The 22117-nt window shown below is 41.1% G+C and overlaps 1 protein-coding gene across 15 annotated transcripts in view; it reads right to left on the minus strand.

Moving 5' to 3' along the window:
• The window catches only part of dst (dystonin), a 103649-nt gene that overhangs the window by 51306 nt on the left and 30226 nt on the right, over positions 1-22117 (minus strand). For 14 of the 15 annotated variants that reach the window (XM_069713963.1, XM_069713968.1, XM_069713966.1 and 11 more), the window contains 28 exons: positions 16661-16827; positions 15749-15861; positions 15477-15583; positions 15261-15380; positions 14791-14886; positions 14556-14683; positions 12924-13017; positions 12674-12828; positions 12121-12589; positions 11889-12017; positions 11667-11744; positions 11410-11571; positions 10999-11103; positions 10711-10806; positions 10496-10621; positions 10247-10399; positions 9997-10151; positions 9716-9842; positions 9393-9576; positions 8593-8750; positions 8316-8494; positions 8061-8199; positions 7786-7979; positions 7516-7678; positions 7329-7412; positions 7007-7114; positions 6807-6905; positions 389-535 (listed from right to left, as the gene is read on the minus strand). In XM_069713963.1, the coding sequence (XP_069570064.1) occupies positions 389-535; positions 6807-6905; positions 7007-7114; positions 7329-7412; positions 7516-7678; positions 7786-7979; positions 8061-8199; positions 8316-8494; positions 8593-8750; positions 9393-9576; positions 9716-9842; positions 9997-10151; positions 10247-10399; positions 10496-10621; positions 10711-10806; positions 10999-11103; positions 11410-11571; positions 11667-11744; positions 11889-12017; positions 12121-12589; positions 12674-12828; positions 12924-13017; positions 14556-14683; positions 14791-14886; positions 15261-15380; positions 15477-15583; positions 15749-15861; positions 16661-16827 (4035 nt within the window). Of the gene's footprint in view, positions 1-388; positions 536-6806; positions 6906-7006; positions 7115-7328; positions 7413-7515; positions 7679-7785; positions 7980-8060; positions 8200-8315; positions 8495-8592; positions 8751-9392; positions 9577-9715; positions 9843-9996; positions 10152-10246; positions 10400-10495; positions 10622-10710; positions 10807-10998; positions 11104-11409; positions 11572-11666; positions 11745-11888; positions 12018-12120; positions 12590-12673; positions 12829-12923; positions 13018-14555; positions 14684-14790; positions 14887-15260; positions 15381-15476; positions 15584-15748; positions 15862-16660; positions 16828-19245; positions 19810-22117 lie in introns of those variants that run through there. The other variant, XM_069713975.1, reaches the window with a different exon arrangement.

Genomic DNA, 22117 nt, shown 5'->3' on the forward strand with positions numbered 1-22117 from the left:
AAGAACCTATGGAGCTGATGTGGTTTATTGGTCACTGAGGGGCTGAAATGTAAGTGCTTGTGCAACTTATACATGTGTTGTTAATGAAATAGTTGGCGGTGACTGAAATAATCGTATGTATAATGATATCTATAATATCAACCAAAGCTTTGTAAGCTAAGTGAGGGAGAATAAGAAATCTTTGCCCATAGTGAAACATATATGGATTAAATGAATCAGAAGTTAGGCATTGTGTTTTTATTAGAAATTATGCATTGTGATAGCAAAGGGCTGTGATATCATTTTGATTAGAAAAATACTTTTCACCATTAAACCCAAGTTTTCTCTCGTGTACGAGCAAGCATTATAAAAAACTGAGCGACACACCAAAAACAAACACATTATTTACCTGGGGCTTATTAGACGCGTCTGTGTTGGCATTACTATCTTTCAGAGCTTTCCCATCATTGCTCACGGCCTGTTTCACATTGGACATCCAGTGCAAAAGTTTGCTAACTTTATCACCGTGCTCTCTCTTCTCCTCATCAACAGATCTCTAAAATCCAAACAGATGGGTTTTTTAACAAGATGGTTAACTTTGCTACAGGAAATTAAAAAAAAAGAAAGATGAAAGGAAGCCGAACTGCGACCTGCAATGTTAATATACATTCATATTCAGGCTAAAAACACCAAAACTTGCATCAACTACAGTATTGAAATGTGTGTGTGAACATTCAACAGTGACGTAAAAAATAAAGTCAGAATAAAACCAAAGGAAATTTACAGGTTTTGCTTTCATGCTATCACCATATATATACAGACGTTTACTTATATGCCCAAACATAATGAAATGTAGATTTGGCTCCAAAGCCATGAACTCTTGTAGCCTCCAGTAACCTTAACCCCGTGTGGCAGTCGTACACGCTTCTTTCAAGCGCCTCTTTGAACGTGATTCTTCTCCTGGTCTTTGGACAGTTGAGGCTTTTGGAGTGAAACTTCTCGTCTTTAAGAACTGCAGCAGTGACTTTGTCGGCAAGGCCGCTCTGAATGACTTCTTCGAGTGAGACTCTGTCGTGAGTGTCTGGATTTATCAGTCCTCCAGTCAGGAGCTGGAATTCAATGCAGCGGAAACCCGCGTCCTTTGGGAAGAGATTTTCCTGAACAGCCTGGGAAATGGACACAGTCTTTGCAGTCTTTGGGTCAATAATGCCATTAAATGCCTGCTCGAACTGCTGGAGCTGCTGACTCAATGCCTCATCTAAAAGACCTCTTTTAAGAGCCTCAGAAAGAGGAACTTTCTCCCCAGAGGAGGGGTCAAAGATACCTCCAGTGCAGGCCTGGGCCTCTAAAAGCCTTAAGGCAGTAGCTCTGTCAGTAAAGCCCTGCTGAAAACCCTGAAGAACCGAGAGCCTCTTCTTCCGAGTGATGTCCCACAGACCAGCGATGGGGCTGTTAACATCTTCCACAACAACCATTCTCGAAAATATGACGTCCACAATCTCATAGATACTAAGAAGCCCACTGTGATAGCTTTCAAGCTCAGACGATTCAAGAAACCTTTGACTCAGGGCGGACTCTATACAGAGTTGCCTTCCACTTTTGGCATCAGTAATGATGTGAAGTGGACTTCCACTGGGGCCAACTATGGACTTCTCCTGCCATTCACTTTCCTGCTGTGACAGAAACAGATATGTCCTCCTGTCGATGCGTTTCCCCTTGAATGCTTCATACGCTGACATTTCAGAGCCAAAGCTGCTGTTGACAACCGACACTCTGTGAGAACTCGTAGGAGACGTGTTCGTAAGGTGTCTCTCACCAAAAGGGAAGAGAAACACACCACCATCGATGTCATACAAGCACGTCTTGAGTATTTCAGAGTAGTATGCCTTCTGTCCAGTGTCAGGGTTGTGGAAACCTTTGGGGTTGCTGACTGGATCACACAAACTCTGCTGAGTCTCTTTGTTCAAAAGACCCTGATCAACAGCAATGCAAGCTGGCACCCTGACACCACTCTCTGGGTTTATTAGTCCTCCCGTAGCAACCTGTACCTCAAGGATCTTCTTTCCTTTGTATCTATCGAGAATCCTTTCATCCATTGCCTGAAACACAGACAACTTCTTGCCCTTATAGAAGTAGCCGCAAATAGCTTTCTCAGCCTCTATCAGTTTATCTTTCAGGCTTGTATCTATGATGCCTCTCTCCAAGGCCTCAGCCACTGAGTGTGTTTGTCCTGTGGTCAGATCTGTAAGGCTTCCTGTTGCAGCCTGGGCTTCGAGAAACTCAAGTGCGTATGTCTTTGCTAGGAAGCCCTTTTCAGCAGCTTCTAGGAAGGATATCTTTTTCTTGCTCGACTCCACATAAACTCCAGCAATAGCAGTTGGTTTGCCAGTGTGCTGAACATGCAACGCTTGCACCTGTTCGGCTGTAATGAGGCCCATCTCCAACTTACGCCGAACCTCTTCATCCAGAAACATGAATTTGATTGAGCTTTGAATATTTGCACTCCCTTTGAGTTCTGGGAGCTTTTGGGAGGTCGAATACGTCACACTCTGTTTTCCATCGTGGTCTGTTGTACTCGTACTGTTTACAGTTTCATAGGTTTCTGTGATTTTATATGTTCTTGTCCTGCTGAGGCTCGTTTCATTTGGCTGTTGGGCTGTTAGTCCACACAGAGCCATGTATCCCTGTGTTGTCACAGTAATGGGTGAATCAGACTTAGCATGGCTCTTGGGAGTCACAATTTGCATGTCTTTTTGTGTGGGGGTGGAAGTTGGATGAGAAGAACTAATCAAAATGTTCTTAGTTGAATCGTGTTGAAGACTTTGGCTGTGAATGACTTCCGTTTTATCTTGTCTGACTTGTTTAATTCCTTCAAGAAGCTTTTCTTTCTCCACTGTTGTCATCTGTAGATGTGACATTGGAAGAACTATTAAGTCACAGAAGACTACAATTCACAGATAAAGCTACAATTACTGAATAAATATTACAATAAATAATAAACAATAGTCAATTAGTAAGATTGTATTACATTTAAGAATACTGTATCTGAAAAAAAAATTAATATTATGCTGCAGTAATAACTTCATTCGTACCTCTGAGGACTCTTTCATTTTGAGAATCCTCTCCATGTTGCATTTTGCACATTCATTTGAGGACGTCATTTTCTGCAGCACGTTCATGTCCCCCTTCAACAAATCTGCCTTGTTGTCTGTCACATACTGGCGGCTGGTTTCAGTCAGTTCCACTCTGCGTGTGAAGAGCTTTTCCTGAAGACTTTTAACCTCTTTGACGTACGCCTCAATTTGTTCCCGAAAAGATTTGGCCTCATTTTCTTTCAGCGTCAGTTTCCACTCACTATCCTTTAACATCTGTTCAAATGTTCTGGATTCATTGCCAAGACTCTGTAAAGCACTGATTTTTGAGTTGAGTTTGATTTTATCTCCCTCGAGTTGGGCAATTTCCGATTTAGCTTTTGACAGGTCTTGCCCAAGCTTTGTTTTCTCTTGCTGCAGTTTGTCCATTTTGGTTTGCAGTTGCACCTGTTGGTCCATTGATTGTTTTGCTTCCATCATTTTTGTCTGCGTTACATCTTGTTTGAAATACTTGTTAAGCTTCTCTGCTAATTGTGACTGATTTGTGACGGGTTTCTCACTTTCATTTGTGATTTTAGACTGCAGTAAAATTAGTTTTTTCTCTAGTTCTGTCTGCACCAGCGACAGCTGCTTCTCATAGCCCTCTTTCTGAAGCTCCAGTTTACTCTTTAATTCCTCTAGCATTTTCTTGCACTTTTCCAGCTGTTCTTCCATCTGCTGGGACTTCAGCTGAAGCACAGAGTTTGCTTTTTGCTTTTGCTCAGCCTCTGTTTGGGCACTTTGCAGCTTATCCTTCAGCGTTCTGACTTCAGATTCCAATGACATGTTTTTCTCAAAGGCCTCAGCTTTCTCCCTCTTCAGGATTGAGTTCTCATGTTGAAGATTTGATCGGGACTTGTCAGAGCTAGACATCACTTCTTTGATGGTTACTTGATTTTTATTAAGCTGAGTCTCGAGCTGGATTAGTTTGGATTCTTTGATTTTTCTTTCTATGGTCTCTTTTACCAATTCATCTTTTGTTCTCTGTAGAGAGGAGCTTAACTCTGAAATTTTAACATTCAAGTTCTCAACTTCCCTTTCTGTTGCTCTTTTATCGTCTTGAAGAGTGTAGATTTCATGCTTTACGTTTTTTGCAACTTTCCCTGAGCTGCTATTCAAATCTTTAAAGCTGTACTTGTGTTTGAATAAGTCGTCTTCTAAAGCCTTGACTTTATTAAGATATTTTTGACTCTCAGCAGATTCTTCTTGCAGATCTGCATTCTTTTTATTCAGAATTACGTTCAAATTAGTGATTTCAGCATTTTGCACATGGACCTTTTGATTTGCTGAATTCTTCTCAGCGAAGAGGGACTTCAACTCCAGTTTGAGGTTTTCCATTTCTTTCTCATAATTGGCAATGTTTGAATTGAGGGTTTGGATTTTCTCCTGCAGTTCAGTCACTTTCTTTATCTCCTCGCTGTAATCTTGCAGTTTAATTTGAAGCTCATGGGAGGTCTGAGATTTCTTATTTAGCTCCTCCTCAATGATTCTGACCTGTGACTTGGTGCCTTCAACCTGAGACTTGAAGATTGTAATTTGCTGATCCTTGCTGTCAGCTTCCACCATCACCTGATCAAGTTTTGCTCTTACATTTTTCAGATTCTGTTCATTCTCCATATTTATTTGCTTTAACTCGTCTAATTTTTTCTGCAGTTGAGAGGCAACTAATTCCCTTTTTTGGAGTTCTGCTTCAAGGTTTTTACATTTGTGCTGCAGTCCCTGCTCAGATCTTTTCACTGACATGTTTTCTTCATTGGCTGTTTGCAGCTGCTGTTTCCAGCTGTCTAGCTCTTTCTTTAAAGACTTGATCTTTTGTTCAGAAAATGATCTCTCTTTTTCCAGTGACTCGGTTTGGATCTGCAGACCTCTAATATCACTGTCAGAGGAAACATTCAGCCTCGTCAGGTCATTGCATTTAAACTTCAGCTGATCTATTGCTGCCTGTTTAGAAGCCACCTCTTCTTCCAAGTTGCTAATCTTATAACTGTTTTCCTGCTCAATGGAGCTTTTCTTATGCAGTTCTCCCTGTGTGATCTTCAGCTGTTCTTTAAGGCCTTCCACTTCAGTGGTTTGGAAAAAAACATTTTGTTCCAATGACATTTTTGTTCTTTGGAGAGATCGGATTTCTTCTTGAAGTTCATTGATGGATTTCTTCATGTTCTGGGTTTCCTCCTGGAGATTCTCTGATTTCTGTCTCAGGTTGATCCTTTCAGTTTCCATGTCTATCTGAAGTTTCTTCAGTCTGTCATTGCTGTCATCCAACAGCTTTTTATAACCCTGTGTGTTTTCTTCAGCCATTCTGACTTTTTGCTGGACCAGGACTAGTTCCTCTAGTTTCTGCTGCAGGACATCTGCCATCATGCTGTCCTTTTCTCTAACTGCAGATGACTCAGGCTCACTGTCGACAGCTGACTGGCTCTCAAACACCTGAGGCTGCTGTGCCAGATCATTTCTTTTAGCCTGGACTTGACTTTGCGACTCCTCCTCAGCTACAAAGTCATCTTCCTCCACATTTATTTTTCTCTGAAGTTTGGGGCTCTGTGTCTTAACATTTTGATCATCATTTGTTTTCTTTATGAGGTCCTCTAGTTTCTTCTGAGCCAATGATGACGTGGACTCTGACTGCTCCATTAACAGCTTTGTGTGTCTTAATTCCTGCTCACTCGCAGCTTTGTCTTTAACCACTATCTCTAGTTTAGTGCGATACTGATTAACATCATGCTCAAGCTGTGATTTCTGAAAGTTTAGATCATCAATTGTCTTCTGTTTTGTTTCTATTTCTCCTTCCAACTTTTCCAACTGTGCTTGTCTTTCATTGAGCAAAGTGTCCTGTTCCTGGACCCGTTGCTGAAGTTGACTAATCTCTACTACCTCTGTAGCTTTTTGGAGCTCCATGCTCTCTGTCCTTTTTTCATTCTCTGCTCTTTCAAAAGCCTTTCTGTTCTATAATGTGAAAAAAAAAACAAGTCATCCACTGCTTCACATTTAAGTAGAAATTTAAAAATGAACTGAAATTATATTGTAAAGTAACCTCTCTGGGGATTTGCAACTTCAACAATGCATAGTTTCTATGAAAGCATAAAGACAGTAATATTGTGAATAGCTAAACATGTTAAATATCACATTTGACACATCTTATAATTAGATGAATTGAATTGCCCTGATTAGATTAAAGCACCATTTCCATCTAATCCTGAACTTGTAAAACAATTTCAGTCACAAACAACTGCACAAACTCCAGGAGAGGCTTTTTTCCCCCACAAAGGCAAAAGATTTAGAATGTTGTCACCTCCCAGCAAGTTACAATCACCAGCAAGGAGTTACTGCACATGCAGACATGCATTGCTTTTCTGCAGTTCCTTTGCTTCTCTTGTGCAAGGAAGCAAACTGTCTTCTTCCATGATGAGCTTACCATACATAACCAGAGAAATAACCCTTGGAGTCGAGGAGGATAAAGAGTAGCAAGTCTGCAAGTGTTTTTGTCTGTTAGTTGATTTGATGATTCACTACTTCTTAATGAGGTAATAAACCAGGTTGATGCAAAACAGAAGAAGTCAGAAACATGAAAAATGTACAGATAGAGTTGAAATGGCATCATAACTTTTGGAGACCAAACAGGCCCAAAAGTTGAAAATGTGCTGCATAAACCGCTGTAAAAGTAGAAGGACAGGCAGTATTACAATATGAATAGCTCACCTCCTCGTCTTCAGTTCTCTTCAGTGTTTCACTGGCAAACTTCACATACTGTGTCATAAGAGTCACAAGAGCAGTGTACCGGGTGCGGAGATCCATAAACTGTAAGGGATTAAAACAAACACAAGCAAGTATGTCATTGAGCAGGTATTGTTCAGACAGAACTAATTTCCTTTGATGACAAAGTCAAAAAGAAGTTTCACCTCCTGCTGAATGGCATCTGACGAGCTCTGCATCTTCCGTTTCTTCAGAGGAGATTTGTGTTGGGAGTCAACCATTGCCCTGAATGTCATCAGCTGAAGTTCATAGTCCTATAAAACATTTATATGAAAGGTTACAGGGTTGTTGTTTTTTAGTTAAGATCATTGCCCAGTCTTCTTCCAGCAAACATTTGAATAAATAAGAAGAAGAGGTTATAATTAATTACAACAATATCCTGTAAATTCCTACTTTTTATTTAACTCTCAAAACTCTGAAGTAAGGGCTTATCAGTAATTAAAAAAGGGTACAAATAAATTACTTTACCTTAATGGCAGAGGAGTACTGCTCCGAGTACTTTTGGCACTCATCAATTCTGTTCTGTTTTTGTTCAATTTCAGCGACAATGATCTGAAAAACACATACTTTCAACATATGTATACATATACATATGTGTATACATATACATATGTGTCGTTATTTTAGTGTAATGTAGTGTCCAGTTTTGTCCTACCTTCTGCTTGTTCAACAGCTCAGCAAGTGCCTTGCTATCTTCTGGTTTGTTTTCTTGGGCCTTTAGCTGTTCTGCTTCCATTTCTCTAACCCATTCATCAAGACTGCTGTAAGAGTCTCTGTAGTGTTTCAGAGATTTGCTGATACCATCCAGGTCCCGCAGTCTGAAATGAATAAGATACCCTCAATGAGTACTATATAAAGTTTGCACACTTATGTTGTAATTGTTTCATTGCAAAAAAACAAAACAAAAAATCCAAAAAACAATAACCTGCTATCAATCTGGGAGTGAATGTTCTGCCATCTCTCACTCAGCTGATCTGCCTTCTCCTTGTGCCAGTCCAGATCAAAGTCGCGCTCATTGTGGGCCTTAAACATGCGGTCGCTGATGACACGCGCTTTCTGCAGCTCATCCTCCATGTCATGGAACACCTCCTGCTTCTCGTCGATCTCCGTCCGCCAATGCTGAGATCAGACAGAGGAAGGATTACTAAATGAACTAAAAATATTTCTAATGTTAGTCAAATGTTGCAAATAGTAGATTACCTTCAGGGTACAAATGACACTTTCGATGGATTTGACATCAGAGTTCATAGCATCTTCTTCGTAGAGTTTGGATTCGTAGGCCTTGACGAGAGCCTCTGCACTCTGACTGTGTTTCACCACTAAACTCACTGTTTTCAGTCTGCAAAAGAGAAGAAACAACTCTTTAGTTTTAATACTTATTACTTATTGATTAATACTTAGTTATATTACAAATATGTATCTGAATTGCTTTGTAACAATGAGGGGGAATCTTACTTCTCCATATAAATGGCAGACATGGAGTAAACTTGGCTCATGCTTTGAATGAGGACAGTGAGTTCAGAGGAAAGCGTTGGTACAGACGGAGAACCTGCAGCCTGTCTGAGGAACAGCTCGCACTTCTCCTTCATGACATCCAGATCCTGCTTCAACTTATTCAGCTCTGCCGTCTTCTTCTGCAAAGTGGCACGAGGGGGGAAAAAAATGACAATTTAAAATAACAACACTGTCAAGTTTTAATATGTTCAATGACTATTGATCCCCAGATGTGTACCTCGTGCTCTGTGATGCGCTGCAGACTCTGCTCCAGGTCATCTCTTTCCAGCGGGGTGCGGATTTGCCTGATAAGGTGTTCCTCATGAGCCTCCAGATGCATTCGGAAGTTGCGTATTTCAGAGATGTAATGATTGTACACCGACTCCTCGTGTTCCTCTGCTTACCAGAAAAAAAAGAAATGATAGAATATTCTTAAAAAGAGCCTTATAATATGTTTAAAACAGTGACAGGGCAGTTTTGTTGTATTATTAAAAAAAAAAAAAACACCTATTGCAAACAAAATTGTATTGATTGAATTTCATTTGAAAATCGCAACTATTCGATAGCCAATGTAATAAAACAAATGGAATTTTAAACCTGCATAAACTGACAGTTTACCTCTAGGTGGCATCATTATCACAATATAAGGTCAAGTATGATGCAATGCAGCTAAATTACTGTGCATACTCCTTAGGTGAAGTCATACACACACTTGGGAAATTATTTTAATACAATGAGAACTTTTGTTTTTGTTTTTAAATGAGTGGGTATATATGTCAATGACTTTGTATGCCTATATATGTTCACCTGTTTATGCACACAGACCTGTGCAACAACAAATACTGTGTATTTTTTCTCCAGATATTAAAACTCTTAACATTAACAGCACACCGGCATCTGTTTCAGATTCAAAGCAAAGCCAACCACGTCTCTGGAGACTGCTCTTAAGGCATTAAGGCTGTTTCCCTTGCTGTGTCGTGATCAATATACACCAGAGGCTCCTTGTCAGGACGGAGGGGAAGGGAATTTAAGCCTTGCCTCTCTCTGCTGATCGGAGCAGTTCCTGGTAGTACTCCTTGCAGGCTGCCACGTCTCTCTCCAGCTGTGCACAGTCTGCCACTGTGAATACCTCTGACTCCTCACTGTCATCCAGGAACTCTTCGAAGTGAGACTGCAAGTTGCTCAAGACCTGCTGATGCTCACCCGGTAACATGGTCTTTATCTGGAGTGGTTAGAGAAATAAAAGTGGAAATAAGATAAACAAGCTTACTTGAACAATGATCAGCAAAGCTGAGTCTGATAATCAGAAATGATAATCAGAGGGTGTTCAAAAGCGTGACTGAAAGCAAAGTGTCGCATACCGAGGCAACATTCCAGTTGCGGATGGCTCGTATGTCGGCCATTAGATAATGCCAGGACACCACGCTCTTCATGTTGATGTGGGAGTGGTGCCACAGTGCCAGGACATTCTGGTATAACTGCTCAATTCTGCAGGAAAAACAAGAGGTAACAATAAAGTATCCCAAGAAAGTGTGGCCACCAGAACAAATGCATTTATTTGCTTTTAAAGTCAAAGCATAAACTTAATTATTATTTTTAAGAGCAGGAAACACAAGATCAAAAATAAATCCTAGCATCTCACCTTGCAGCCATATCAACAGCATCTTTGTTGGGTGGAGGCACGGTGAAGCAAACAGAGGGCACCATGGCCTCGTTCCCTGCTGGGTTGATGACTTTCCACTTAGCCCGGTGAGAGTTGTTGGCCAAAACACACTCATCCTCTTTATAAATGGTAATCTGAAAGAGTTGTGATATACAGAGTAGAGATTTATTATATAATCTTGAAATAAACCGAGAATAAATGTTGTGTAATGTGACACAGACAACACTACCTCTATCTGACGGTAATCACAGATTGCTTTAACAGGGATGGAGGATCTCACGGGACTGTCGGGGTTCCTGGGTCTGAGCTGCACAATATTTTTGGCCCTGCCCACTAACCCAGCTACAGTGCTGCGGTACTGAAGAAGCTGCTCTTTCTCATCCTAAAGACACACACACACAAAAGAAATATAATATTCTTTATTGTTATTTGCAACTACCTCCACATGCACACACTTCATATCTTTCTGTGAGTTTACCATGGACTCCTGAATGAGATCCTCCAGTCTGTGAAGGCTGCTTGTTTGATCACAGCTGTATTTACTCTGAATGGAATCTTGCAGGCTCTTCAGGTAGTCCATGGACTCTTTGGCATCACTGAAAAACTGCACGAAGGATGTGAAATTATCTGTTACACACAAATGCACTCTGTAAAATGCTGTATTCAGTAAAATAGTAACAGGCAGCAACTCACCTCAAAATAAACAGCATTTTCCTTGAGATGCTGTTCTACACAAGAACAGAGCTGCAAAATCCAGCTCCACTGGGTCTGCATTGCAGCTCTGTATGCCTGGAAGGGAAACCCCACAGAAATAAAACACACAAAATCCCAGGGCATTAGCTGGAAAATTACAGGGCTTCAATCTTTTAATGATTGTGGGAGCAGCATGCAGGGTGGAGACACTGCTACTTGTCCAACATTTGGAATCTAATTGCCATATTTACCGCAGTATTACACAGAAAAAAAACACACAGGGCTTACTTCAATAGTTATCCTGGCTGGGTGGTTCTTGAGCATAAGGCGTTCTGCCTTGTCCTGTACAGACTTGATGGATTCCTCCTTTTCATCCAGCTCCCTCATCAGGTCCTGTATACAGACTTAACGTCTGAGTTTCACTGTCATTCAGGCGTGGCATCAGAACAGTTCCACAATCATCCAACGCAATCTTACACCCTGCCTCAGTGCTGAGACCGAATCATTCAAACCACATATCATCCACAAATCCCCTCACTGAGATTTTTGTTTTTATAAATAACAACAGCTGCAGCAAAACAACCAGAAGAAATGTAAGAAAGAAGCTCTTCTTCTGTCTACATTGAAGATTCATCAGATTCGGTTACAATTAAATGAAAGGTTATTTCAACAAACAAAACAAAAAATAAATGGACTTACAGCATGGTAGTCCCTTTTCTTGGAGATGTGGCTGTTGCGATCGCTCCAGTCAAAGGCCACCTCCTCTTCCTCCTTCTCGTTCAGCCAGATGAGCTCTTGAGTTGCCTGTGACACGAAGTCATGCAGGCTCTCCAGTTGGCTTTGCCGCTCTCTTGAACAGCTCTGAAAGAAAACAGGCATTCATAAAGTAAGCATGAAGTAGCATTTATAGCAAAGCAAATATTTATTAGGAGTGTTGAGCTCAAGAAATGACTTACCAACAGCCTGTCATACTGCTTTTCTAGTTTGTTCAGTTTGTCTGAGTAAGTTAGCTTCAGGGGTATGGTCATCTGAATCTGAGAAAAGAAAAACATGAGTTTGTGTATTTTAGTGTTTTAGTGAGTGTCGTTAGAAACATTTAGGTTATACAAGCTATGGGATTGTTGACATTTCCACTAAGACCATAATGACAACAGAGAGAAAATCTAAAACAAGCTTACTTCACTCAGTTTGGCTTCTTTAAGACTCATTTGAAATTCTTCAATGGCTCTATGCACACTTTTGTGGTTCTCTAAATGGATTTCCACACTTGGCAAATCAGATCCCCACTCTGAACGATCCAGCTGCAGCTTTAAAACAGAAAAAGAAAAAAGTGCAAGTATTCAGTATCTTATTTTATCTGTCTGATTAAAGTCACAGTACATTATAAAGAAACTGATGGTGACTGGTCACCTGCATCTCTTCCACCCAGTTCAGCAGGTCCTGAACATATTTCATGTTGACCTCCTCCTCTGTCATGTTGGGGTCTGCCAGTGAGGACTTCAGTAAGGGCTTTCGGATCTGCATGTGTTTTAAATGTCTGAGGCTACTTGGGTCCATGCCGCCACCGCCCCCCATGTAGCTCTGGACCGAGGCAGGCTGCAGACTGGGGGTCAAGGCAGGGGTCATGGATGGGGTCAGGCACGGTGTAAGGCTAGAGGTGAATGTGGAACCAGGGGTGCCTAACCCCCCTGGGGTGAGTGCAGGAGTAAGGGCTGGTGTGAGGCTTGTGTTTATGTTCTGGGAGAAGCCAGAGTTCAGGCTTTGTGTGATGCCTGAGATCATCATTTTGGTTTGTTCCGTTGTCAGAGTGCGACCTTTGCTGTACACAGAGGAGCACTCGGCTCTCAGGGCTACAAGATCATCCCGCAGTTTTGATACCCTGTCCAAAGGAAGATAAGAATATGAGATGTCTACATGTATGGGAAAATTCTGTGTTATTTCTATAAGAGGATCTATTTTGTACCTTTGGACAAGCTGATCTGCAAAGGGGAATTTCCCATCAAGAAGTATTTGGATGTCAACCACTTGTTGTCTGAGGATATTCTCACACTCAAACAGGTAGCCAGCAATCTCAGCTTCATTTAGGAACTGAATACCAGACTCAAGACGTTTTGCATCCTTAAAAGAGAAAGAAAAGAGACTCAAAACTCAAGAAAAAGATGCTATTTTATCCCAATTTACTGAAAGTCAAACTGAGCTTGCACAAAACTTACAGATTGTAGGGCTGTCCTTGCCAATGCGAGCTTGTCCTCGCCGTTAACACAGTCCCGCTGGACCCTGTTGGCAATCTGCTGCAACATCTCAAGCCTAAAAAAAAAATATTACGTTAAAGTTACCTTACATGTTATTACTTTAATTAATTCAAAGCAAAGTATGCACACTGTAACCTCACCTGGATCCATAGGCAATGTTGTTATTGAGAAAGATTGAGCTGTTAATTTGTAAAGGTTCATTGAGGATGGTGTCGTTGGAGCCAAAGCTACTGTTGCTAACAGATGAGATCCCACTCAAATAGGCCATTTTAAACAACTACTGCTATCTACCAGCCACTAAAACAATCCCAGTGTCTCATCCTAACCATCCCTCCAGAAGGATCCCTGTCTCAGTCTGACCTCGACAGCTCGACTGTGAGCACCCGTAGACCTTACTGACGGAACAGATTTCAACTTGCTCATATTTATAGTGTCACAAGCAGGTGAGGAGCGTGTAAAGAATCACATCCTGAAATACGATGTTGCCCTCAGGAAACAAAAACTAAACAGCAGGTTGAGACAGTACACCTTTATAAAAAACTGAGGCTTCAGAAAGTACAGCCAAACTGCTGTAATTGCTGTTTCTGCCCGTTTTAACCCCACCCAACCTTGATGCTATAAATATGTTGTGTTTATACACAGTATAGGCATGAGTTGATATATGAACTTGTCTAAACTGTCGTCAAAGGATTCCAAAAGATAACATTCGAGTTTCCATGGAAATAAAATCCATGCAGCACACAAACACTGATGGAAACAGGACATTGGATACAGCTCAAACATGTGACTTTGAATTTGCCTATAAGAATAACTCAATATTATATAAAAAATATGGTGGTGCACGCTTTGACATCAAATATAATTATTTGACTTCATAGCATTTGCAAATTTCTGTCTTTTTAAAAGTAACAAAAACCTGGATCAGTAACAATTTTGTTCATGAACTGCAAAATAAAGCACTACATCCTTTTTCACTCTTTCATCATAGAAGATTTGTTTGTTTGCTGCTCACTTTGTTTTATCACTTCATCATCTGTTAAAGCAAAACAAAACTCAAACTTCTCATGCAAACTGTGCCCATTGGCTGAACTCAATCTGATTCAGATATACAGTGTATAACGGCTTACAAATACGCTCATATAAACCACATCATAGAGTACAACAGTTCAGTACAGGGGGATTTCTATTTTAATAAGGCAAATCACACCCTGGCATACTGTTCAGCACTGAGCCTCAGCGTCTGGTTTCAGTAAAGACATTAGCGGGCTTGCAATATGATACTGGAGCACTCTGGCTACACCAGCCGCAGAAAATGCTGACTAATGTAGCATGCTTGCTTTTTTATCTCTATACTTTTCACTGAGAAAAGTAACACGTCAGGAAAATATTTCATGGCCTCAAACAGTTACATCAAAGACCGGCTACAGCGGCCTATGTGTCTTTTAACCGGTATTAAATTGTGACTTGTGGGTTCAAGGTAACCAATGAGATTATAATTAAATTAGTTTATAGAGACAATAAATGTTAACTTTCAATCACATTATGATGGGCCAGGTCAGAAGAAGTGTTAATACACTTTGTGCCTCCACATACCTTTCCACCTCTGGCCTCAGGCTCTTCTCTCTTTCCAGCATGGCAATGATTAGTTTTCCCCATTCCTTCTCCACATCATTCGGATGATGACCCGGGGGTAACTGAATACGTCCAAACTCAATCCACATCTGGTGACACACAGCGCAAACACAGACTTGTTATCACTGCAGAGTGTGGGACTCCAAATACCATGTGTGATCAAAGCAACAAGGTCTTCTGTTTTGCGTATGTTTACCTCGAGCATTTTGTAGAGATTTTGGATTTTAGTTTTCTCATTTTCTTTCAGTGGGATTTCGTGTTCTTTGAACTGTAGATACTGTGTATAAAGTGCCTGAAAAATAAAGCAGAGATTACAATAGAAATATAGATTTGTACATGTTTTTACACCAGAAGAAACATCTCTCAACGTCTGTTCATACTCTCCCCTCGTCTTTGAAAGAACTGCATTAAAAGTACCTTCAGTATTACAAGCTATCGACTTCTTGCAGCAAATGGATGCTATTGCTCTCTCATATCCATCAATACCACTTTAAGCCTCAATTTCCGCAAATAGGCATTACATTTGGGCTATCTGTGGCCGAGAATTATCCTTTACCTTTCAAAAATGATATGGCAATTGTAAGCAATGTAAAATGGAGCTCAACTTAAGTAAGGTAGAACAAAAGCTGACGAGCAACCTGCTGTTTATTAGCTGTGGTACCATACCTTGAGTTCCACAGGGTTGTTGGGGAATGATCTATCTGACATTATGGCGACATTGTGCTTGATCCACTGGCTGAGGTATTTGATCATGTTCTGGTACTCCACCCATTTGATATCAACATCCTATTCAGAGAAAAACAACCATCAGCAATAAGGCACTTTTCAACAGCTTCGCCTGGTTTGGGTGGAGTCACTCGTGGACCAGTGCCATTAACTTACATTAGGACTAATTCCATCAACACCATCAGGTACTTTGGGGAAGGACTCGTACAGCGTTGAGACGTACGTGATGACTGATTTTTCATCAGGAGACTGAACATCAACATCTTAGGAGGAAAGTAAAAACCAGGTCACAAATGCAACACACGACTATGAGTTGTACTCAGGAACTATTCCTGAAGCTAAAATCCAAGATTTAAAGCGCAAAAGTATTAAAGCTTTTACAGTGTTTGCACAGTCAAACCACACATGACACTGTGTACGGATCTCACCCTCAGGGTCCAGCAGTCTGGCCACCCCCAGCTGCTCAGCTACACAAAATGCTTGTTCTAAATTTGATCGGTTGGTTTGCGTCGACACACGGGTCATGTCGACCAGGTCCGGTCTGAGACAGAGAAGGAAAAGGAGACCAGTAAGGCATAAATGACAAGACAACCAAAGGCAGGAAATTCTGATAAGATACATTACTGAAAAAAATAAGGTGTGGGATCTAAAGTAATAAAATCCAAATGAGGATACAATGATAATAACAGCATTTTTATTTCCACCAATAAATAGCAAATACTTTGCTGCTATGCAAAACACCCTCACATTCTGTGCAATAACCTAAATGTCAACAGTGTGGGGCCTAAAAGCTGTCAGGGGCCCGTGGACATATGGACAAGCCCCCTCACGCACAGTCTTCAAAGTAACCATTCAAAAAAATATTTAGAGCCATCAGCGCTAGTCCCAGCAATATATACCACCTTTTCAACCTTGTGTACTGTATAACACTTATGGTTTTGAGTCACAGCCAATTTTATGTATGTCTATTTATTTTTATTGAAATGTTCCAAAACTACATGTTTCATTAAAATTAATGAGCTGGTATTTCTACCCATCACTTGGGGATTATTTAATTTGATTGCTTAATTCTAAAAAGTTACTAAGGAAGAAGGCATGCTGGGAAATGAAATGTTTTTAGGTTTTTTGCCCAATGACTTTGCTCCCTATTTTTTTCTGATATCTTGTGTTGCATTGTAACAATTTTTTTATAAATGGTTTACCCTTTCAGCAATAAACTCTTCAGCAGTGGACAAGAATTTAGCAGCATTGGCTATATGTGCACAAGAAAAAAAAAAAAAAAGTGCACCTGGGCCAATCAAAATCATGATACACTGCTGATTCTTTGTGTATTATAGTACCTGTATTTATGAATGATGGCATTAAATAGCCTCCCATCCCTCCAGGACGTTGTGAAGTTGTCACAACGTACACCAACATAGCCGTCTGTTATCTGCTTGGACCAGAGCAGCAGCCTCTCCTTGGCTGTCATGTCCTCAGACTCCCCTGTCACATGGATCTCCGAGATCTGTCATAAAGGGAAAGAGAAAGTGGCGTTTCGAAATGCAGTGGCACTACATCCATATTTAACAGAGCCTGGTTAAGAAACACTGGAGATCTAAGATTCAACATTGTGATCAACCACTCTCTGTCATTAAATCTTTACTGATTTAACTGTTTTATAAAATGAGACAAGTTGTGCAAGAGTTTTGACAATAACTGCTGTAAGAAAACTGCTGCGTTTAATAAACACCTCTAAGACTGACAAAACACTCAGCATTTTAAGTCTGACGAAGTATTTATTGTGCAGAGAGTATATTGACATCAATAATTGAATAGATGTGTTGTATTAACAGCTCTGTGCACACATGGAAAATGTCAGCAGCAGGTCAACAATGTCACATGGAGTTTTGTAATTAATTACCCAACAGTTTTACAGCACACTACACAGAATTAGTATTGTGACGTAACACAAACAGTGCCACTTCACAGGTCAAGTTCCACGGTGTTGTTGGCACACAAGGTTTAAAACAGATTTACAACATCTGAACAGCCCTTGTTATAGTGATTCGAGCCTCTGTAGACCAAGTAGTAATTTATGTAAACAGTAAACACCATGTGCTGGAAATAATTTCAACAAGTTTAGCATAGCCACATGGACAACAACATGTTGAAATTTGTGTTTCTATTTTCCATATAACAGAAAATGTCAATTCACAATGCAGTTTGAACAAAAAGCAACTAGCAAAGAAACACAGAAAATAGAGTTTAAAGGATGGACTTCAGTCAATCAATTAAAAAAAAAAAATCAATCTATTCAATGAGGGACTTTGTTTTACAGGCAGGTGACATCGGTATATACAACACACTATAGCTTTCACAGGCATAACTAACCAAATCCTGCAGACAAAAGATGAGGAAGAATCCCTATCCTATCCTTACAAAGTATACACTAGTTAAACAGACACAGACACCAGATTGATTTAGTCCTACTAGCTCTTCCACTTGGAACCCTAAAACGATAATCATAGTGGTAACTCAAACCTCTTGAACCTGGTATAATCTGGACAACCCAGGATAGCCTCAGACTTCCAACAAATGCGCTCAGTATAGAGGTTAAAGAGCTGAACTTGACTTCCTCCTTCTATTTTACTGGACACTATGAAGAGACTGCACTTTCCATACCACACTACAATGCAAGGATAAAGGAAATGTAATAAGACAGTACTGGAAGAGAGTCATCATGGATCTACAAACATTAGAAACAAGAAGACGTATTAGAGCCACAAAGGATACCATTGCCTCTGTCCAATACACTGCCGTCTCGCACTTGGAAGAGAGGAACACCTACTACAGCTCAGCGTTCACCACCATAGTGCCCTTCAGGCTCATTAGTAAGCTCAAAGATCTGGCCATGAACACAGCACTGTGTGACTGGATCCAGGACTTTGTTGGACCGTTTAAAGGTGATGAGAGTGGACAATCACACCTCTTCACCACTGAATCTCAGCACTGGAGCCCCACAGGGCTGTCCTCAGCCCCCTATTCTCTCTAAACGTATGACTGCAAATGAACACAGGCTTTAAACATCATTGTAAAGTTATGCAGATGACACTAGTGGGATTGATGTACTGCAGCAGAGAGATAGCCTACATAGAGGAAGTAACCATCAAACAATAATGACAGGACGACCATCTCTTCCTGAACATATCCAAGACCAAGGAGGTCATTGTGGATTACGTGAGGGGGTGGGGCACCCCCAGTCACCATCACACACCATGCACAGCAGTGGAGCTAGTGGAAGACCAAAAAGCATCTGAGCAGCGTCAGGTGCCAGGAGGTCTCTGTTGCCCTCAGGGAGACAGAACAAGGGTCTAAAGGCACACACCAGCAGACTGAGGAACAGTTTTCCCTGCAGGTCATAAAACTACAAATAGCACAGACATCTTGAATCTTAAAACCATACACTGGTGGAGGAGGGATGCCTTTTAGAAGAAATACCATTTACTTGCACAAATTTCCGCTTCCTAATGACCCACTGAAGTCACAATAATACCAAACAATAGCATGTGAGATTCTGAATGTATTTAACACAACCATGACCTAATATACTCTAAAATTATAATTAATAGAAGTTTTTAGGTAATGCTTTTTAAATCTTCCATAAAAGTGATTCTTTAGTTATGGTGTGTTGAATGACTGAGTACAGACAGGAAGAAACAACAATGATGACAAAATGCTCTACCAACAATGAAAAATTGCTGATGGGGTAAAATTCTGTCATGGGAAAATGAGTTGAACACATAAAAGAACTGTCTCACATATTTTCATGATGTAATCAAACACCCAGTAGGCTGTTATGGTTATATTACAACTTAATCAAAACCCTTGTTAATCTTTTCTGAATCCCCTAATAATGGCTTTAAATGGTAGGTTCTAGATTTACCTCGTGTTGGTCAGAAATACATTTGGCAGGAGCTGGAGTTCGTTCTACGTAACCAGAGCAGGTGTAGGCCCGCCGTATCCTCCTCCTGTGTGCTTGAGAGTCCCATATAATCCTGGCAAACGTTTCCTCACTCCCAGGTTGGCCATTACCACTGAGAGTCCGTAACATGTGCTCCACTGCTCCAAAGCTAACAGCCCTCCTTAACTGGCGTTGTAGCAGTTTCTTCACAAGCAGACCATCCTTCGCTGAGACACCTCTGGAAGTTGTGCTGATACCGTGGAGCTTTATTTGTGCAGTGGACCTGCTTCTATCACCGTCTGCCTGGTCTGCAGAAAACCTTCCCAACCTGTATGTTGACCTCGTACCAACAGGTCGATTAAAAGGATCTTTTAGTATTAAAACCGGTACCTCTCCAACGTAAACACCTTCGCTGATGCTGCCTTGCCTGGATAGCTGCTTCTCCACTTTTGAGGGTTTCTCCAACTCTGCTCTGTTTTCTTCTGTGTTCCCATGTGGCTCATCTTGAAGCGCTACACTACTGCAGATGGCCTTGCTTCCAATGGGCTCACTTCCAGGACTCCAGAGAGATCCAACGGGCTTCAAGTCCTCTGATTTCCTCTTCTTTCTCTGAAAATAGCGGCGACCATTGACCTCTTTGGATTCAGGACTCAGTGGCGCTTTCTTGGGATCAACATAGCATTCCTCTTTAGGGCCTCGAACGCAGCCACAGATGTTTCCCATGGCTGTCAATTTTACGGTGTCCTACCCATCAACAGTGGAAACGGTTTTCAGGCCAAGTATCCAGCGAGCTCCACTTCATCTGAAGGACCATTATCCCATTGACAGAAAGCAATGGAAACACCAGGCAAGTAGCACACAATAAGCAGTGACAGTCCAGCAGCCAGACAGAAAGCTTGCTCCACTCAGAGAAGAGTTGACTTCTTCCTGTTGTTGGCTCGCTGCTGAGAACTGGTCAGTCTCTCTCTCACACACTCACTCGGCTTTTCTCCCTCGCTCAGTGTTGGGTCTTTCCTCTGGAATCTTTTCTGACCTTTGAAACGTTTGTCTGGGTTTGCTAATCCAGCGCAAACACCATAAATGCACTCACAGACGTGTCCCATGTGCTTGTATCAGCTGACCAATAATGAAAACGACGTGTGGACAGACCTGTTTCATGCTGGTTAGTCCACTTGATCAAGACGGAAAACATGCACATCCCAGCCGTCTCTCTCCTCTCCTAATGTTTGTGTAATGAAGCCATGCAGCGTCTGACAGTGAAGGGAGGACAAGCTGTGAACTGCAAGTGGATGCCAGCTGAAGGCCACCTATTATGCTGTGAGAAATTCTGGCTCAGCAAGTTTGGCTGCATGAACTAGGCAAAGTCCCAGCCGGTCAGAGAGGCTTTCAAAAACAGGACAGCATGGGTCAACAAGAACAGCAGAAGCTGGGGCAAATCCGAGCTGGACAACAAAGTGCTTTCACTTTGTCTGAGCCAGAGGTGGGGCTTAAGTCCAATGGTCTAAACAAACACTATTATCTGAACAGATCACCACCACTGCAGTTCTTACAAGGGGGAAAATGCTCTGACTAGGAAGTGATTCACCATATAAGACCATTACGACAATTATGACATAGCACTGCCCCACAAGGTGTAAAAAGCCCACTGCAGGGGAGTGTAGCAATACTTTTATGACAGGGCAGGAAGACAATAAGTGGTGTGTGAAAGTGTAAATATAATGTCACCACACAGCTCAACTAAACATAGCTGAGTGCCACCGTGAGCTTACAATATTTGAATGCCAAGGAAGTTCCCCTGAAGGTTAAAGTCACCTGACAGGTCAAACTAGTGAACTGATCACTCCTGATTCTTCCTATGCAGGCCAAACTACCAACTACTGGGTGATTACAGTATTACTGTAGATTATGTTTGTATATCTTACAGCAACATGTTGGTTACTAGCATTCAGTATAGCCTCAGTGACAATGTTTTAATCATAATGAATGATTGACTTGAATGACACAGAGACCGTGACACTCAGTCAGGGCAAAACAAACATTGAAGCATTGAACTACCTGACATCAGTGCTTTGTCATGATGGTACATCGTCACCAGTCATACTAAAGTAAATATTACACCCTAGTTTTCTCATCACCATGTCCCCAGTAAAAAATACAATGTGGGCATTTTGAAATATACAATAGTGTTTGCTTTGTGTAATAAAATCAACTTCTTACCTGCACAGACATGACCGAATAATGCACTTTAACAAAACTTCAACAGTGAAACAGTTAACCCACCACCAAGTTGAGAATCAGGGTCAAACATTTACAAGTTAATAAAAACTTTACCTGCAGCTATAAGAAAAGCATAATGTTGCCAAAACAACCTTTGTCCTGAAGACAGGAACTGATCTGGAATACTTCTGACAAAGCTAGTTATATAAAAGAATGTCATTATTTTTTTTTTTAATTGTTCATTTCATGCATGTCAGTCTGCTGTCAGCTGGGCATATTTAACAAAGCCAAAAGGTCTATGCCATCTTTGAAACTCAATACTTTTGCCTGAAGTACCCTGGTACGCTTCCAAATCAAGAAGAAACAGGCCTTTTACTGCTGGATCAACTGCTTAAGGGCTTGCGTGAGACTGGCAGCAGCAGGTGTTGGCATCATCGCAGACGCTACCTGTCAGCATGTTTGAGTCCAGCCAAAATTATATCAATACTTTTTTCCATGTATTCATTGAGGGCATTAGTCACACAGATGCATGCTTGCTCTGAAATAGTGTAGTAACTCACTAGCATCTTAATCAAAGGTCTTAGTCCGATAGCCACAGATATATATTTGCAATATTCCTGTCCTTGACTCACAGCTC

The sequence above is a fragment of the Brachyistius frenatus genome, unplaced genomic scaffold, assembly GCF_029030835.1.
Source record: "Brachyistius frenatus isolate BFR_SWC_R1_liver_20210118 unplaced genomic scaffold, ASM2903083v1 Contig_124, whole genome shotgun sequence".
Lineage (NCBI taxonomy): Eukaryota > Metazoa > Chordata > Actinopteri > Embiotocidae > Brachyistius > Brachyistius frenatus.